The sequence below is a fragment of the Lytechinus variegatus genome, chromosome 8, assembly GCF_018143015.1.
Source record: "Lytechinus variegatus isolate NC3 chromosome 8, Lvar_3.0, whole genome shotgun sequence".
NCBI classification, from domain to species: Eukaryota; Metazoa; Echinodermata; class Echinoidea; order Temnopleuroida; family Toxopneustidae; genus Lytechinus; species Lytechinus variegatus.
Window position 1 is genome coordinate 21052082 of NC_054747.1, and position 19308 is coordinate 21071389.

General features: G+C 37.9%; 1 protein-coding gene across 1 annotated transcript; it reads left to right on the forward strand.

Annotated features, from left to right (window-relative positions):
* Positions 1-502: 502 nt before the first annotated feature.
* On the forward strand, positions 503-15676 carry LOC121420754 (laccase-1-like). The gene is made up of 10 exons (XM_041615399.1): positions 503-673; positions 2495-2764; positions 3380-3610; positions 6440-6594; positions 7736-7971; positions 8790-8851; positions 10119-10325; positions 11197-11341; positions 13803-13945; positions 15266-15676. The coding sequence occupies exons 1-10, from the start codon at positions 503-505 to the stop codon at positions 15602-15604; spliced, it is 1959 nt and encodes a 652-aa protein (XP_041471333.1). The 3' UTR covers positions 15605-15676.
* Positions 15677-19308: the final 3632 nt, after the last annotated feature.

Consider the following 19308-nt stretch of genomic DNA (forward strand, 5'->3'; position numbering starts at 1 on the left):
GAACTAATAAACCCTGAAAACATTCATTATTGAGAATGAAAAGCTAAAACTACAAGGCAAACCCTGATTTTTTTAAATAGGCGTCTTATAGACACCTAAATAGTACACATAAGTGTATTGTGTGAAATTAAGATGGTGTTTCCGGTCACTTTATATTCAATTTTTGAAGCACTAAATAATTATTTTCGAACGAAATTTTTTCTGGGTTTCATTTTTGTAACACATCACAGACACAGGTGACAAGTGTGACCTTCTAGCTCAATTTTTTTACAAGTCATACCAATGTTAACCAATCACTTTAAATAATCGAAAGGATTGCCCATTTTAGTGTCACTTAACATAATTACTCTGTTTTCCCGTTGCCTCTTGGATAGGCTCTTAGAAGATAATACAGTGCCCATAAAAGTTCCTTGACTCTATATTTTCTTCCTTATGTTTCATGTAATTCTCTTCAACTTCAGAACATCACGAATGCTTCCGAGAATGCGTCGCGTCGGAACCGATGACATGCCGATATACCTTCGACATCGAATGGTATTCAACGATGTCGAGAGCTTGTTTCGACTGCCCGTGCAATCAGAGTGACTGTGAACGCGAACGGTGCGTGGCGGCAGATGGTTTCCGTCGCCCAATCGTTGTGGCCAATCGCCAGCTTCCTGGTCCTGCAATTGAGGTGAGATATAGAGAAAGAGAGAGAGAGAGATAGAGAGAGTGGGAGAAAAAAAGGAGGGAGGGGGGGGGGGGGGGCAGATAGAGAGGGTGGAATTTGAATTGCATCCTTTTCTCAATTCTCCACGATCGCAGTCATACCAATGAAACCGAATCCATATCGGTCAAAGCTATTACGGTCTTTTGATGGCCATCCATCGTTCATATTACATTCGGTTTTGTTGGTGCGACTGTGACAATAGGACGTTTTGCTCTGCGACTGAAGGAGGATTCAAGAACAAAAAATATGTTGTCAAATACACTTCAATTCATGACAAAGACCAACCAAGAAGTCTTTATCGAAATGGATGCACCAAAAAAGCAGCTTTGTCCTCTACTCTGGACCAACGAAATATTTACACTTTTTCGTCAGTGCCGAAACTGCATTTCGGGCGTACCAATTTTCGACAAAGACATTTTTCTTATCCTTGTTACTTGACAGGCATTTTCATTACATTTTTTTTTAAACTTTCGTACATTGGGGAGCAAGAACTTTCTCTAAAATTTATTCCATTCAGGAATGATTAAAGCATAAGTCGCTGTAACAGAATGAATGTGACATAAGAAAAACAAAAGCAATTGGGAAAAAATATGTCATAATTTCCATGGACATTCCTTTCCGAATTGAACTAGTCGTCACAACAGATGAAAATCATGTTAATATACATTCACTTAATTGAATTTGAAAACCAAATACTATTCAATCATTTCCAACACAAAAAACTCTCGTCTAAACTAAATAATCTATGATAAAAAAAAATCATAGAATATCGTGGTGAAATATTGAGGCAAAAGGCGGTTTGCTTATTTGGATTTTGTACCCTGTCAGCTCGAACCTAATAGTACATTAAATTGCTGACATGTAAACAAAAAAATTGGGAAATTATTGGTGGCACATTACATATTATTTTTTGTTCTCAATGATATAAAATAGCTTGACAAGACATTACAACAGAAATTGTTCAGGAAATGATGGACAATAAATTTTAGTTGAAATGTTTACGGGTAAGGATCACAATATGGAATAATTAAATATTTCTGAAATCCTAAAATTTAAAAATATTTGTTTTTCTTGACATAATCAAAATTTGAAGATGTAAAATGCGATAAAAACGAGATACAATAATTGACAACATTTCCCCCGACTACTTGGAAGCTTCACTGAGATTGCATAGTGTGCACATGAGATTGCATATTGTGCCCATCTCATGACTGAGTGAACCCAAAATCTTTCTTTTTTCTCCTTATTCTTTGAAGCTCTCACCCACTTTTTTAACATACAATTAAGTACTTTTGTGCGTTATTGTTGGTAAATTTTGACATGTTATATCTCATTTTCAAGTTTTGGGGGTCACCGTGGTTTGTCTCATAGGCTACTACTTCAACAATCAAATTTGTCTAAGTTGCCAGTTATCTATAAAAAGAACACTTCTTTGGGGCCATCAAACCTGTTTCCGATTTAACTATTAATACCTTGGTCACATTTGCTCTACGGCGGCCGTACGGCGAGTCGAAACAGCCGTTTTATTCATTTTTATGCAAACCACCTACATGTAGCTCGTACATAAAATGTTAAAACGGCTGTTTTCAACTCGCCGTACGGCCGCCGTAGAGCAAATGTGACCAAGGCATAAACGATTTCCATTAGGTAACCTTATATAGAAGTTTGTACTGTTTTAGGAAGCCAGAGCTTGAATAATCTCCTGATTCGAATTACACACTTGGTAAGATAAGACAGACAGAAACATGCAAACGTGTGTTTGATTACATGTATGTCATACGCCAGGTTTGCAAGGGAGATCGCATCATCGTAGAAGTACACAATGAACTCGACGATGCCGAAGGCGTTTCGATCCACTGGCACGGGCTCCTCCAACGAAACACACCATACATGGATGGCGCCACCCTGATCACACAATGCCCAATTACGCCATTTTCTTCGTTCACTTATGACTTCATTGCCGATCGGACGGGCACCCACTGGTGGCACTCTCATACAGGTTTTCAGCGGGCTAATGGTCTCTTTGGTCCTCTCATTGTTCGGGAACCAGAAGCGGTAAGCTTGGTAAAATGATGATGATGATAATGGTGGTGGTGGTGATGCTACCGGTGCTATCATGATGGTAATTGTGATGATTGATGTGATGATGATGGTGCTGTGACGTTGATGTTTGTGATGAAGATGATGGTTTAGTCATTCGTTCCCCTTTCCAGGGTAGTTTCATTCAAGCTTGAGATCTGCTTTAAAGGGAGCCTGTAATTATTAACACTTCGAACATAATACAGTCCAATAAAAATGCAATTGATTTAATAAGGAGGGGGGGGGGGGGAATATGGCCAACATAGATATATACAGCGCGTCTAAATAAAAAAATAATGTATGCGCGCGCGTGTGTGTGTGTAGTGTATTTATGTATTCATACATTCCCGTTTTCAGGGTACAAAATAAATTAACTTCAGTTTTATCTGTACTAAAACTAATGTCTCTACTTTTCTGCTTCCACTTTTGTAGAACTTTTTTGCCTTGTCAAAAATTAAGTACATCATAATATAATAGAGGTAAGCGGGCATAGAATTTTAATTTATTTAAGTTGTAGGCCTACATTGTCATACAAACATACTCATACAAAAAAGTTTTACATAAATGAATTATTTGATTTTTTAACCTCAGGACAACCCCCACAGTGCCCTCTACGATTATGACCTTTCAGAACATACTATCATGATAAGCGACTGGTCGCACGAAACTGCGGTGGAGTTGTTCGTATTGTCACACCATGCGGGGGAATGGATCACTCCACCTCATATTCTTATCAATGGGAAGGCACAACTTGTCGGGTACACTGCAGAGAGTGACGGTACCTCACATGCCACTCCTAGAGAAGTCTTTGAAGTAGAAGAAGTAAGTTATCTGGATCCTTTTGGGACACTATTCTGACAAGACCCGGTTTTGTAAGGGGGTACTCCAGGATTGAAATAATATGACTTTGACAGATAAGGTAAAGCCAGACAAAAACAAAATACTGACAATTTCATATACCCACACAAGGAAAAATAAGTTTATGACATTTCAAAGCTTTGCATTATTTAAGTGATACAGTCTAAGCATGTATTCATGAATATGCAACGTGCAAGCTGATAATGTTATACATACGTATATTTTTTTATTATATGAAAATAAATTCAGTCCAATTTTGCCTAATTCATAAAATTCGATCTATAACAGATCTAAAACGTAAGAAAATCATTGCTGCAACTTAGAATACAAGGGAGACTTTCAAGCACGAAATATTGCTAAACTTTAAAATTCAATAATTCGTTTTTTATCGGATTTTGATGAGATTTCAGCATCTTGCTCAGGGAATTTTGCCCAATTTAGGAAGATATAAATATTCCAATTCCGGGGTAACCATTCAAAATCTCCTCTTTCTCTCAGGAGACATGAATTTGGTAGGCCCAACTATCTATGCAACCACTTCCTTCTAAGTTCTAAGGTCATGATGATTATCTGCTTGCCTTGGTATTATACATAAATGTTTGTAAATAAAACATATGATGGTACAATGAACAACGACAATATTCATTTATTTGACGGCGATATTTGAGCTCTGTTGATTTCTCTGTATTTGTTTTTAATCCAACCAAAAAAAAAATCGACCCATAATTTATAGAATGCTAGTATTTGTTTGTTTCAGTGTAATACAGTGCGTATCAAATAAAAACGGGACAGATTTGAAAAGTCTATAAAATTTTTGTTTGAAATTATGATGTCTATATTTTGGTGCTAATAGGTGCTCTAAGGTCTTATCTTTAAAATGCAATTAAAAAAAAAATAAATTTTGTTCATGCTTGAGCGAACACAGGACGTTTTTGTTGGGGGTTGAAAAAGAGGCTTGCGCCAGAATTGCAGAATTTAAGTAATATGTTGATCTGACTTCTTGCTAATCAGGAGAGTTCCTCTGGACCTTTTGATTATTTGTGCCACAATTTTCGAATTATGCTGTCAAATTTTATTTACAAATTTATTTATTTACTTGAATTATATTGTTTTTTTCATTGAAACTTCTCTTACCTTTTAATTTCCCTTCATAAGTAACTGAGAAAAAAAGATTTTTTGTCAACCCAAGCAAGAAGATTTGCATTATTAATTGGAAAAACTTGTGATTATTCAAATCCTTTTATTATATGAAAAAAATTATGTTATGTACCTTTAAAAGACATGAATCTATTTTTCAAGGGGTCATTGATTCTTTGATCATGTTAAATTGCTTGACAGGAAACACAGGAAGGGATTCATGTCTTTCAATGACAATGGTGTATTGCGTCAATTTTGAAGGAGCTAGATATGGCAGATCGGGTAAAATGTATTAAAAAGTTGTGAGCGAGCAAAGTGAGCATGCAAATATTCCTACTTTTTTATCATAATATCAAACTTTGTGATAGATTTTGACATAATATTCAGAAAATCATATCATATTTTACTTTCTATCTTTCCTTTTATTTCCTGCCCACTTTTTTTGTCTTCATTTTTTTTAATTGAGGGGGGGGGGCATCCCGAGCCCCCGCCCATCTGTGCTGCACTGTTCAAAAACCTTTGTAGCACACAATGAAAGGATTTGAAAAAAAAATCCACGCTCTCCCATACTTCGGTTGAAAATTGTTTTAGCTTGAAGAAGGAATATTCAAAGCTAACAGAGAGCATATTAAAAAGAAACAACAACAGAACAATTTAAGTAAATAAATAGATCTGAAAATGAATTTTGACCCCATGATTTGAAAATTATGGCAAAGATAATGAAAAGGATAAGAGGAAGTCTGCTAATTATCAAGAAGTCCGATCATCATATTTATTATTTTATGCCATTTTGGCGCAAGCCTCCTTTGTAACCCCTGACAAAAATATTCCGTGTTCGCTCAAGCATGAACGAAACAAATTTGTTTTAATAGCATTTGAAAGATAAGACCTTAGAGCACCTATTAACACCAAAATATAGACATCATAATTTGAAACAAAAATTTTATAGACTTTTCAAATCTGTCCCGTTTTTTTTGATACGCCGTGTATAATTTTATAAATATCCTATCACCTGACGGCATTGTAGCTGGTTATCTATAGATGTATGGAAAATAATTAAATATAGGAAACATAAAAGTAAACAAATAATACAATGATATACACTATACATCTAAGTGTAAGGACATAAATGCCCCCTAAAAAAACTACAAGACCTGAACAAATTTTCTTTATCGACTTCCCGGACGAAATATGAATGCATAAATATATTCATTCATATATGAATAAATGAATAAAGAAATGGACGTTATACCGTTTATTTGCTTTATTATAAAGATAACGCAGCTCTTGTATAGCGAATATTGCATTATATCATAATTTCCCTATGCGCTTCCAAAGGACCTAGATATTGTTACCATGGCCACTTAAGCCTCGCAGCCTTTCACAGCGCGGTGGCATTTCAAGGAATATACCTCTGCCAGGTACCAATTTACCACACCTGGTTTGAGTGAAGCAAAATGTTGATCGATTTCTTGTGGAAGGAACTTACGCATGGCTTAGATTCGAACCAATAATTCTCTGTTTCGAAGGCAGCAGTTTCATTCAACGCTCCACATAATTATAATACATACAATTTTACTAAGAAAAATCTGGTGATGTTTAGTTCTAATGGCTCGTTCTTAAAACACTGAACTTTGACCTTTCGTTCTGATCCAGGGCAAGAGGTATCGCTTCCGGTTGATAAGTACGGCAAGCAGTAGTGAAGCCTTCACGGTGTCCGTAGAAAACCATACCCTAACAATTATTGCCAGCGATGGGGCATATGTACAACCACAAGAGGTCGACGCCCTAGTCATTTATGAAGGAGAAAGGTTAGTCATTGTTACAACATGGGAGCAAAACTGTTTTTTTACAAGGGAGAAGGAAGATATGACATTGACGTTTCTACTATTCATTTAATAGAACGAGTAAATTCAACCATTTTAACAATGATATTATTGCTTCATTGAAAAAAAAAGTACGAAGGAATGAAGAAATATTTTCATCCATGTTTTTCCCAATGGGTCGGTAAAAGTTGATGACAAAAAATAGAGGGTAGTCCCCACTAAAGTCTGACATCTTAAAGAGAAATTCCAGTAGTTGCAGTAAACACTGATTTCATGAGAAAGTCTGTAAAACAAGGCATAATTGACAGTATATCATCGAGGATCTAGATCTGGTACAGTTACATTAACTGAACTTTGTGAAATCTTGAAATCTACGCTGAAAAATGTTCACACCGAAGATCCCCAACACAGATAAGCGCACGTGGGACAATGTATAATTATTGCTTAGAGTGTCGGGCCCGACGCTCTACCCGAATCCTGTGCTTATTTGCTGATTTCTCAGCAATTACACAATTTCTTCCAGAATCCTTTGGCACATGCTTTTTATTTATAGAAACAGACACTTTGGTGGTCATTTCATTGGATTCTGTACGAACTCATTTTGATATCGTTACCAAAACTAGCATTTACCTTTAAATACATCTAGGGTTTATTCTTACAAACAAGATAAGTTATAAGGTCGAAATGCGAGCCAGAAGTGCGAGGTCAAATTTTTGGATATCCTCTGCTTTAAGAACCTGAAAATTTGAACATTCTGAGTATTTGTGGTAGCTTGATATTTGTGCATAAGAAATGAGTGTCTTAATCAGAGGACGAGGTCGTGGTAAGCTCCCGACCGGAGCTTGTCAGGACCTTGTTCCGAGGGGCACTATTCCGACCCTTCCTCCGGACGAGGCCAATTTCCCTCCTTTCTTCAGGAGGCATGCTGTTTATGACAGGGGTCCTTCGGGAGATTTGTTTAAGAAAAACATGATGATTAGAATAAGAGTAGTTAAATATTCAAACGTATTCGATTCAATCTAAGCAGATCTCGCGGAATCAAAAAGTTGCAACTCCTATATTTCATCGTTAACTCTCTTCAATTATTTCTTCAATTGATTTGTTTTATCGAACCTTTTCAAAAAAGATACGATGTCGTCCTCAATGCCTCACAGAGGAATGGATTTAATTACTGGATGAAGTTTCAAGAATTGTACGGAGGACCAGTCGTAAATCATGGTCTGGCAATCATTAGGTACAGCGGCGCTCGCAAGGAGAACCCTTCATCGAGCCCCTCTCCAACCCCAGAAGGCATTATCTACCAGAAATTCAACAGTCCTGCTTCTGCAGACGTCCTTACTGTCAATGAATTGGTTGCCATCGGTAAGGGGACCCCTATGTCGTGGAAACAAAAATCTTTCTTTACATGGGTTTCTCGTTTTTCTGTTACGATAGATTCATGAAAGCAGTAAATGTTTTAAAAATGCCCAACAACCAAGTCTGACAAGAACCGGTGGGAGGTCGAAAGCATTTTCGTCCCAAGTTTCGGAGCTGACAAATATTGCAAATATATCGTTTGTCAGGAGTTCAAACAAGAGACATATTTTCACAGTTTGACAAAAAAAAAACCATGACATGATAGGATTAGGACCCCAAAGAAGCAGAGCTTGTGAAAGGGGCCCCTTTTGTTAAATGTTAGATATTGAAACAAGAATACTGATGAAAAAATAGTTGCAATCTAGAGAGTAAATAGGAAAAGTACATAAAGAAATCTACTCACCCACACACACACACCCGCACCCACACGAACATCCCTGATGCATCCAGATACACACACACACACACACGGTTTATCAAGATTCAGTTTTAAGATATTTTGTAATCTCTCAAATAAATTTTAATTTTGTCAATGTTGGACTGGATCTGATGCTTCGTGGTAACTTATGCCAATTATTCGATACAAACTATCACAAAAGAATTCAAAGCAGTTTTTGTACTTGCAAATTGTTGGTGAATAAGATTTCCCTGACGCTTATTGTACATATGGACCTCTGAGCTATCCTTTGATTAAGTCACACATAACAATTGATGGTCTAGCTTTTTAATCCATGCCAAACATGAACAAAAATGTAATGTAGCCTTCGTCTTTCCGTTTTAGCTGAGTGTCATGTCCTATCACGCATCACTTTTATTTTATTTAGAAAATGCAACCTTACCGCAAGAGAATAAACGAACTTTCTACATGAAAAGAGACTTTAATGAAGTAAGTAAAGTCAAATCAGTACAGGTGCTTGGGTTAGTGAAATTTATTCAGAGGTTTCCCACTTACTCATCCTTTAATTTGACTAAAGAATACTAATTTTTTAAAAACCATTTATTCACTTTGATTGTTATGCATGTGCTCAGATACTTTGACTATAGATGCAACTATAATAATCAATATCATTATAATAAACTATTGCACTTCGGTTGAGATGCGATTATTTTTATCGTAATCATTGGAACATTTTCTTTTCTTAACAATCTTTCGTATTTGTTATCTGTCTGTTCTTGCAAGCTCTCATTCATATTTTTCGTCATTCCCTTTTTAAGGGCTGTATTTCCATGATGTCATTTAGTTGTTTCTCTCTCTTCTTTCCGGTAAAGATACCATTTACGCTCCATTTGTTTGCTATCCCTCCCACTCCACTCATGCCATCTATTTCTGTTCTTCATCCATCTCTCTCTTTTTTTTAATTACATATACATCCTTTTTACTTTTAACTTTGCAATCGTTGACCTTGTATATTACGCCACACTTTTCACTGCGGCTCCACCACCCTTATCACAGTATACTCCGCCACACTTTTCACTGCGGCTCCACCACCCTTATCCTCTGCGGCATCGCCACCCTTCTGTTCCCGTTCGTCATCCTTCCCTCCTCTTTGGGACCTTTGACACCCTCTTCTGCTGCTTCGCCGTCTTCTTTTCTCGTCACGACCTTTATCGCTCTTCTTTTCAGCTTCGTCACCCCTCTCCAGTTTTGCCACCCTTCTCATCTCCAGCCGAGTAGAAGTTCCCCTAGCTTCGCAACCATTTCTTCTCCAATCAAAACTTTGGACGAAATGTCAATTCTCCAACTTTCGACAGATAGTAGGTCTTGATAAACACTCTCTGTCGTATGACAATACATTAATCTCGCGCTCAGTGAAAACCCCGTATTCACCTCAGGGCCCTATCTTACAAAGAATTACGATTGATCGGAACAACCACAACCATGGACGGCCAGCAACATCTAAAATGCATATTTGTTAAAACTATTGTCTAGTTATGATGTGTATTCATACATTCATCATTTCCTGAAGATTCAGTGTGATTTTCTTTGTTGATTAAGAAGATTTCCTGTAGAAAAAAGATGGTATTGATGGATTTCCATACAATCGTAACACTTTGTAAGACGGGGCCCTGGTCATTGCAGACACTGGGAGCAAAGACGCCCTATTATCCTAATAATCTCAGTCAGTAATTGGACGTCTGAATTTTCCCTATAGTTTTCTGATGAACGTTACTGGGACGATGTTTACAGCCCAATGCTCAACGATCGTTCGTTCAAACTGCCAAGTTACTCGCTTCTTTCTGAATACCATGACGAGACCGACGGCGATGATATCTGCCTTTTTGAAGATGAGGAGATGAATGAGAGATGCAAGACCGAGTTCTGTCACTGTACCCAAGTTCTTCAAGTGAAAATTAATCAGGTTAGCATGGGTTTATATTATGACGATTTCCTGAGACGACGGCAGTTATGACGACGATGATGATGGATATAATGATAACAAAAGCAGCAGCAGCAACAACAACAACAACAACAACACAAATGATAATAACAAGAATGTATACTATTACTTTTATTACTGCCACTACTACTACTACTACTACTACTACTACTACTACTACTACTACTACTACTACTACTACTGCTGCTACTGCTGCTACTACTACTACTACTACTACTACTACTACTACTACTACTACTGTTACTGCTGCTGCTGCTACTACTACTACTACTACTACTACTACTACACTACTGTTACTCCTTGTACTTCTACTACTCTACTACTGCTGCTGCTATTACTCGTACTACCACTATTATATTACTATCACTACTACTACTACTACTACTACTACTACTACTACTACTACTACTACTACTACTACTACTACTACTACTACTACTACTACTACTACTACTACTACTATTAATGCTGCTGGTACTACTACGTCTACTACTACTTCTACTACTACTACTACTACTACTGTTACTCCTTGTACTTCTACTACTCTATTACTGCTGCTGCTACTACTAGTACTACCACTACTATCACTACTACTACTACAGTACTACGACTACCACCACCACTATTGCTAATGGTGCCCTTTGGTGAGGCATTTGTCTTTATTACAAAGTCCCTCGGAGAGGACTTAAAGCTACTAGTTCTCCGGTTGCTTGATTAAAAGCATTTTAGGCTTCCTTAGCAATCAGGTAAAACAAGTCACCACATTTGTCATTTAACTATCTTGTCGCCATTTTTGTACAATATTTCTTTTTACTCTTCATGTCCACTGCAGACGGTTGAGATTGTGTTAGTTGACGAGGGTAAGCGGTTTTTAGTTCTCCACCCTTTTCATCTTCACGGTTATTCGTTCAGGGTACTTGCTCAGGGTTTTGGTGGAGATCACCTGAGCATCGAGGAAGTAATCAAGATGGATCGTAGTAAGTATTTGAATAGGTTTATGACAAATTACGGTAAAGACAAACGCCAGTTGTGGTAACGATCTCAAAATGAGCTCAAACAGAATCCAATAAAATGACCACCCAGGGGGCCGTTTCATAAAGCTGTTCGTAAGTTAAGAGTAACTTCAAGAACGACTGGTGATGCTTTCTTACTCGCAAAACCCTCGCCAATTAACGTTTTTGTGTATACCATTTACCACAAGAAAGGATCACCAGTCGTTCTTAAAGTCGTTCTTATCTTACGAACAGCTTTATGAAACACCCACCAGGTCATGCAGGTGTTTGAATTATAAAAAAGAGAGTACTGAATGGCTCTGGAAGAGAATGTGTAATTGCTGGGAAATTACAAAAATAAGCACCGAATTCCAATGAATGTCGGGTATTTTTCTAAGCTATATTAATACTAGAGTATATTAGTAAACTCACGATTTTTAATTCTTAAAAACACGTTTCTATCTATCTAGACTAGAAGGGGCCAGGTGGGTGTTTCATAAAGCTGCTCGTAAGATACGAATGACTTTACGCACGACTGGTGATCCCTTCTTGTGCTATGTGATACTCCTATGTAATTGAGTTATGACCTAAGAACATGTTCCAATCGTGCGTAAAGTCATTTGTATCTTACGAACAGCTTTATGAAACACCCCCAGACTTGACTAGCATTCATGCTATTTTCTGGTTCATATTATCCTTGCATTTCTATGTATTCATACACTGACCCACATGTGCTTTTCTGTGTTAGTAGTCATCATAATGTTTGGTTTCCAGTTAGGTTATCATGATTTCATACAGATAGGTGTATCAGATCTAGTTCTATGATAATGTGAAAATTGATCTTGATATTAAAGACTTTCTAATTATATAATTGCCGTTAAGATATTATTTAACGTTACTATGGCCTTACTAAAAATTCCCTATATTCGAAGTGTGCTTTGTCAGTTAAAACTATTTATATGGATACAATATAAATCCAGAAAAAAACCCCATCAAATTCCAGCAGACATTTTAAAAGTATAATTGGGAATTTGTGATTACTTTTCAAAATGGTCATTTTATTTCTCGGCTGAAGATTATAATTTCATGAAATTACAGCTCAGCAAAAATTCTAACGACAAATCGATTCTACTTGTGCATTCCATTACCTGCCTGATGCCCGCAAAAAACATGTACAGGCGACTAAGAAAACGTGATACTAGAAACATTTAATATTTTTGATTCCTTTCAGGTTTCAGATCAACATTATTTTTTTCTTCAAAGATATCAAACACATTTGAAAATGCTCCAACATCGACAGTTTTTTTAATCATAAAGTGGATTCACCCATTGTTATTTTTTTTTGTTTCAAACTATGATATAACGAAAATGAGACGTGGATGATTCGAAACATAAGAAAGAAAATTAAACTTGATGATGGTAATATGATATGAAAGACTAGTTACAAATACATAGCGGCTGGAAAAATCAAGGAATAAGAATAAACATACTATATTACATTAAAGAGAAATGCCAGTAGTTGCAGTAAACACTGATTTCATGAGAAAGTCTGTAAAACCAGGCTTACTTGTCAGAATATCATCGAGGATCTAGATATGGTACAGTTACATAAACTGAACTTTGTGAAATCTTGAAATCTACGCTGAAAAATGTTCACACTGAAGATCACCAACACAGATAGGAACACGTGGGACAATGTATTAATATTGCTGGAATAAGGACCCGACGGAAGTGACAGAATCTGCGCTTATTTTGCTTATTTCTCAGCAATTACACAATTTCTTCCAGAATCCTTTGGCACATATTTTTTATTCATACAAACAGACACTTGGGTGGTCATTATATTAGATTCTGTCAAAAGTCATTTTGAGATCGTTACCAACACTGGGATTTATCTTTAAAGTATTAGGATATTATTTGATGATAGAAATCTTTAATAGATAAATTCCTGCAAGGCCACTAACGGTTCAGAACTAGTATCTAGCCAACGGTCAGCTGATTGAAATATAAAACTTGGAACATCTACACATCCATACGCATCCATAAAACCATGACCCGTGAAATATCATGTCTTTGGTTGGTGAATAAATTAATTTTCGCATTTTTTATGCGAATGATTACGACTCTCGTCTTTCAATCTGATGGACGTGGGTTCGATTCCCAACCATGGTGTGATTTCCTTCAGCAATAAATTTACCCACATTGTACTGCACTCAACCCAGGTGAGGTGAAGGATACCCGGTAGGAAGAAATACCTCGAATGCTCGGGCGCCTATATGGAGTCTCTGCTACAGCTGGGGTAATAATATTTATGATACCAAACGTTAAGCGCAGTAGAGAATAGCTGCGCAATATAAATGGTTCATATTATCACTATTATTATTTTATTTACCTGGTATGTTCCGTTTACGTTCAAATTGATTAACAAGCATCATTTTACCACTAGATGGGACAATTAAGAGAAACTTCGACAACCCACCTGAGAAGGATACTGTCATTACGACCAATGCTGGTTATACTGTCATCCAGTTTATTGCTGATAATCCTGGCTGGTGGCTTTTCCATTGTCACAACGTATTCCATCTCCTGGTAAGTCTTTCCTTCAATGTATTCCCTTAAAATTTTCATGGTTATAATAGTGATAACAACAATACTACTGCTACTACTACTACTACTACTACTGATAATATAATAACAACAATAACAACAACTACAATATTAATAACAATGATAATAAAAGCAATAGTTTTTAAAAATCGCCATCTATTTCGAATATTATAGGCCTATTACGAAAATATTATAAGTGGGCGTCGTGACGTGCGCCGATCCGAGATGTATGGGGAAGTTACAAATTAACGCAGAGGCTCAAGGTTCGAGCCCTGGTCACGTCTTTCGGATGGTGATGTTAAAGGTTGGTCCCAGATATGATATCTGATTGATAAACGTCTGTAAATACTCGATCACACACAATCATCAACATACACACCCGCATACATCATACATGGACTTAGTGCTTTATCCTTTGGTGATTTTTTTTTTTACCTGATTGCTAAGAAAGCATGAATGCTTGTAAGCAAGCAACCAGAGGACCGACGGCTTAAGGTCCCCTCCGAAGGACCTGGTACTGAGGATTAATGCCTTACAACGGACACTAGCGCACCAAGTGGGAATCGAACCCGGGTCACCGGAATACGAATCCCCCGCTCTACCGACTGAGCTATCGCGCCTCCTTTCTTTAGTATTTTATCCTTTAAGACGAAAGTGGTTTCAGTTTTTCATTAATTTCCGATAAAAAGATATGCCATTTAATAGCACAGCTCAGTGGTAGTAAATGAAATATTGAACATACATGTAGCTCAAATATAACCCAAACACAGGTGTTACATAATTTCAATAAGGTTTCTGCTTTTAGAGAATGATTGAGGCGATACGACACTCATCAAGGAAAATGGTGCCTGTCGAATATAGATCCGATTAATGAGGAACGTCGATTTTTTTAGCTGAAAACAGGCTCAAGGAAAAAGTAAAAGAGAAATCTTTTTTAATATGATAAATAAATAAGTTTGCAAAGAGGAAGGTCTGTAAAATAAAACAAAGGGTCGTGTTATAGAGGAAGGGTGCTAGGATAAAGGGATGTTTCGATGACCCCCGGTAAAAATAAAGTTATTACATTAAAACAGTCTATTATACACGAGGCTTATTTCGCTTCAAACTTAAACCATTTGCAATTAGATTATTACACCTTCGAACGTTGTCTTTTGTAAGATCGCCTTTAGTGAATTAGAAAACTCTGCTGAGACCATTAACAATTATTTCCATCACGATATATATTGTTTTCTGGGGTTTTTAACATATACTTTACCAAATTAAAGCGAGAAGAAAATCATTTTATCGTTCAAAAATCCGCAGACTGGTATGGCTATTGTTGTTCGTGCTGGCGACCAAGCTGACCTACCGCCATTACCAGATAACTTCCCAAGGTGTGGCAACTTCGAACCCCGTGAAAGACCACCACCGCCAACCAGATCAACACAACGACCACCGTCACCATCACATCCACCTGAAAACATGTTCCCTCTGTCTACGGTTATCGGCCTATCCGTGGTCGTCGGCATCCTCGGTCTCCTTGTCATTGTCCTCATCATCGATGCCATATGTCGCCGTCAGGAACCAGGTGCCCCGTCATCGTCGACCGCGAATGGAGGAAAAAAGGGCCAAGATGCGCCATGGAGAGATACAATCGATTAATTATGTCAAAGATAAAGTTTGTTGCGACACGTTCCTTCCATTTGATAAATACCATTAAACAAAAATGTTTTTTCAAGTAAAAAAAACATGCTTTTAGTAAAAGAGCTACTAGGTCCTTTGTCGCTCTCCTCTCTGAGTGCAACTATCCCAGTATTTTTAGGGCGAGAATTACATCTTCTGGAGGGAGAATGCGTGGAACTCGCATTCCTAACATTATTAGTCGAGAGCTATTTTTGGATGTTGTTGTTTGAAAGCTACAGTGATTTTTTTTCAAACATGAACTAATGAAGACTGAACCAAAACCAACAAGGAAGCACTATTTTTACCGATGACAATGATATCCTACAGTGTCATTGAGTTCCAATGGAAACATATGCAATTGTTATACGAATTCGAATATACGTACATATATAGGAAGTCAAAGTGCCGCCACAGACACCGGACAAGACCCCCCCCCCCCCAGAAAACCAATCAGGTGTGACGACCCATCGCAGCACGTAGACATAACCAAGTCGTCAAACCATCAGTCTCCCTGAAGATCGTCGAAAGCGTAAAACCGACAGTAGTGGACTGAACTGACCAAGGTATGAATATATAGGAAGTCATATTGCTTAAAAGAATGATAAATATAGAGTTATAAATACAAATAGTTGCGCTGTATTCCATTAGTTACTGTGATATTATATTGGTTTTGTATTTGCATATCATGATGCAGATGATTCTTATGGATTAGGTTAGCATTGACTGGTAATCTGGCTAAATATGTGTCATTTCACACTTTCACGGGTATTACCTGATAGAGTGATACATGTATTTCTTACATTTGTTATTATTTGTTATTATTTTTTAATTTTGAGAGTAATATAGCATATTGTCTTTTTAGGGATGAGATGGATTTGTGTAGCCGTCAATATTTACTTTTCATTTTGAATTTCATTCATGACAATATTCATATAATGTCATATTCATATCCGCTATTATCTTGTAATGTTGGGTCATATTTGTTCAATATACTGATGATTGTGAATATCAAGACCTTTTGTGACGATATTCATATTTGTATAATAAAACTGAATTTGAATATCAAAAAATTGTCTGGGCTTTATTCGTATTTTTTCTTATTCTTCACATTTAAGAAAATCGGTATACTTTTGTCTCTGACTGATTCAAGTAGTAAGTATTGATTTTTATTCCTTGTAGTCCTTATCTGTTTGAACCGCAATTTTGATCCTAAAGAGAAAGTTTAGTCATCCCACCTTTTGTTATCTTGTTTGTTACCCTCTTTTTCCTTATGACGTCACCAGACCTTACTGTCTTTACTCTCTCATTTCATCAGCTTACTGCCCGCTGTCTCGGTCGTCACTCTCTTGGCTTCACCAATTTACCATCTTTTTCATCTGATTTCGTCGCCCTATCTTGTACTATTGTCTTTGTCACTCTCTTACTCTGGTTTGCCCCCTACCTTCTACTGTTATGTTCGTCACTCTTTTTTCTCTGGTTTTGTTACCTTACCTTCTACTGTCTTTTTCGTCACTGTCTTTTCTCTGGTTTCGTCACCCTACCTTCTACTATCTTGTTCGTCACTCTCTTTTCTCTGGTTTCGTCACCCTACCTTCTACTGTCTTGTTCGTCACTCTCTTTTCTCTGGTTTTGTCACCCTACCTTCTACTATCTTGTTCGTCACTCTCATTTCTCTGGTTTCGTCACCCTACCTTCTACTGTCTTGTTCGTCACTCTCATTTCTCTCGTTTCGTCACCCTACCTTCTACTGTCTTGTTCGTCACTCTCTTTTCTCTGGTTTCGTCACCCTACCTTCTGCTGTCTTGTTCTTCACTCTCTTTTCTCTGGTTTCGTCACCCTACCCTTTTCTACCGTCTTGTTCGTCACCCTTGTTTCTCTGGTTTCGTCACCCTACCTTCTACTGTCTTGTTCTTCACTCTCTTTTCTCTGGTTTCGTCACCCTACCTTCTACTGTCTTGTTCGTCACTCTCTTTTCTCTGGTTTCGTCACCCTACCTTCTACTGTCTTGTTCGTCACTCTCTTTTCTCTGGTTTCGTCACCCTACCTTCTACTGTCTTGTTCGTCACTCTCTTTTCTCTGGTTTTGTCACCCTACCTTCTACTGTCTTGTTCTTCAATCTCTTTTCTCTGGTTTCGTCACCCTACCTTCTACTGTCTTGTTCGTCACTCTCTTTTCTCTGGTTTCGTCACCCTACCTTTTACTATCTTGTTCGTCACTCTCTTTTCTCTGGTTTCGTCACCCTACCTTCTACTATCTTGTTCGTCACTCTCTTTTCTCTGGTTTCGTCACCCTACCTTCTACTGTCTTGTTCGTCACTCTCTTTTCTCTGGTTTTGTCACCCTACCTTCTACTATCTTGTTCGTCACTCTCATTTCTCTGGTTTCGTCACCCTACCTTCTACTGTCTTGTTCGTCACTCTCATTTCTCTGGTTTCGTCACCCTACCTTCTACTGTCTTGTTCGTCACTCTCTTTTCTCTGGTTTCGTCACCCTACCTTCTGCTGTCTTGTTCTTCACTCTCTTTTCTCTGGTTTCGTCACCCTACCCTTTTCTACCGTCTTGTTCGTCACCCTTGTTTCTCTGGTTTCGTCACCCTACCTTCTACTGTCTTGTTCGTCACTCTCTTTTCTCTGGTTTCGTCACCCTACCTTCTACTGTCTTGTTCGTCACTCTCTTTTCTCTGGTTTCGTTACCCTACCTTCTACTGTCTTGTTCGTCACTCTCTTTTCTCTGGTTTCGTCACCCTACGTTCTACCCCTATTGTTCGTCACTCTCATTTCTCTGGTTTCGTCACCCTACCTTCTGCTATCTTGTTCGTCACTCTCATTTCTCTGGTTTTGTCACCCTACCTTCTACTGTCTTGTTCTTCACTCTCTTTTCTCTGGTTTCGTCACCCTACCTTCTACTGTCTTGTTCGTCACTCTCTTTTCTCTGGTTTCGTCACCCTACCTTCTACTGTCTTGTTCGTCACTCTCTTTTCTCTGGTTTCGTCACCCTACCTTCTACTGTCTTGTTCGTCACTATCTTTTCTCTGGTTTCGTCACCCTACCTTCTACTGTCTTGTTCGTCACTCTCTTTTCTCTGGTTTCGTCACCCTACCTTCTACTGTCTTGTTCGTCACTCTCTTTTCTCTGGTTTCGTTACCCTACCTTCTACTGTCTTGTTCATCAGTCTCTTTTCTCTGGTTTCGTCACCCTACCTTCTACCGTATTGTTCGTCACTCTCTTTTCTCTGGTTTCGTCACCCTACCTTCTACTATGTTGTTCGTCACTCTCATTTCTCTGGTTTCGTCATCCTACCTTCTACTGTCTTGTTCGTCACTCTCTTTTCTCTGGTTTCGTCACCCTACCTTCTACTGTCTTGTTCGTCACTCTCTTTTCTCTGGTTTCGTCACCCTACCTTCTACTGTCTTGTTCGTCACTCTTTTTTCTCTGGTTTCGTTACCCTACCTTCTACTGTCTTGTTCGTCAGTCTCTTTTCTCTGGTTTCGTCACCCTACCTTCTACTCCTATTGTTCGTCACTCTCATTTCTCTGGTTTCGTCACCCTACCTTCTGCTGTCTTGTTCGTCACTCTCTTTTCTCTGGTTTCGTTACCCTACCTTCTACTGTCTTGTTCGTCACTCTCTTTTCTCTGGTTTCGTCACCCTACGTTCTACCCCTATTGTTCGTCACTCTCATTTCTC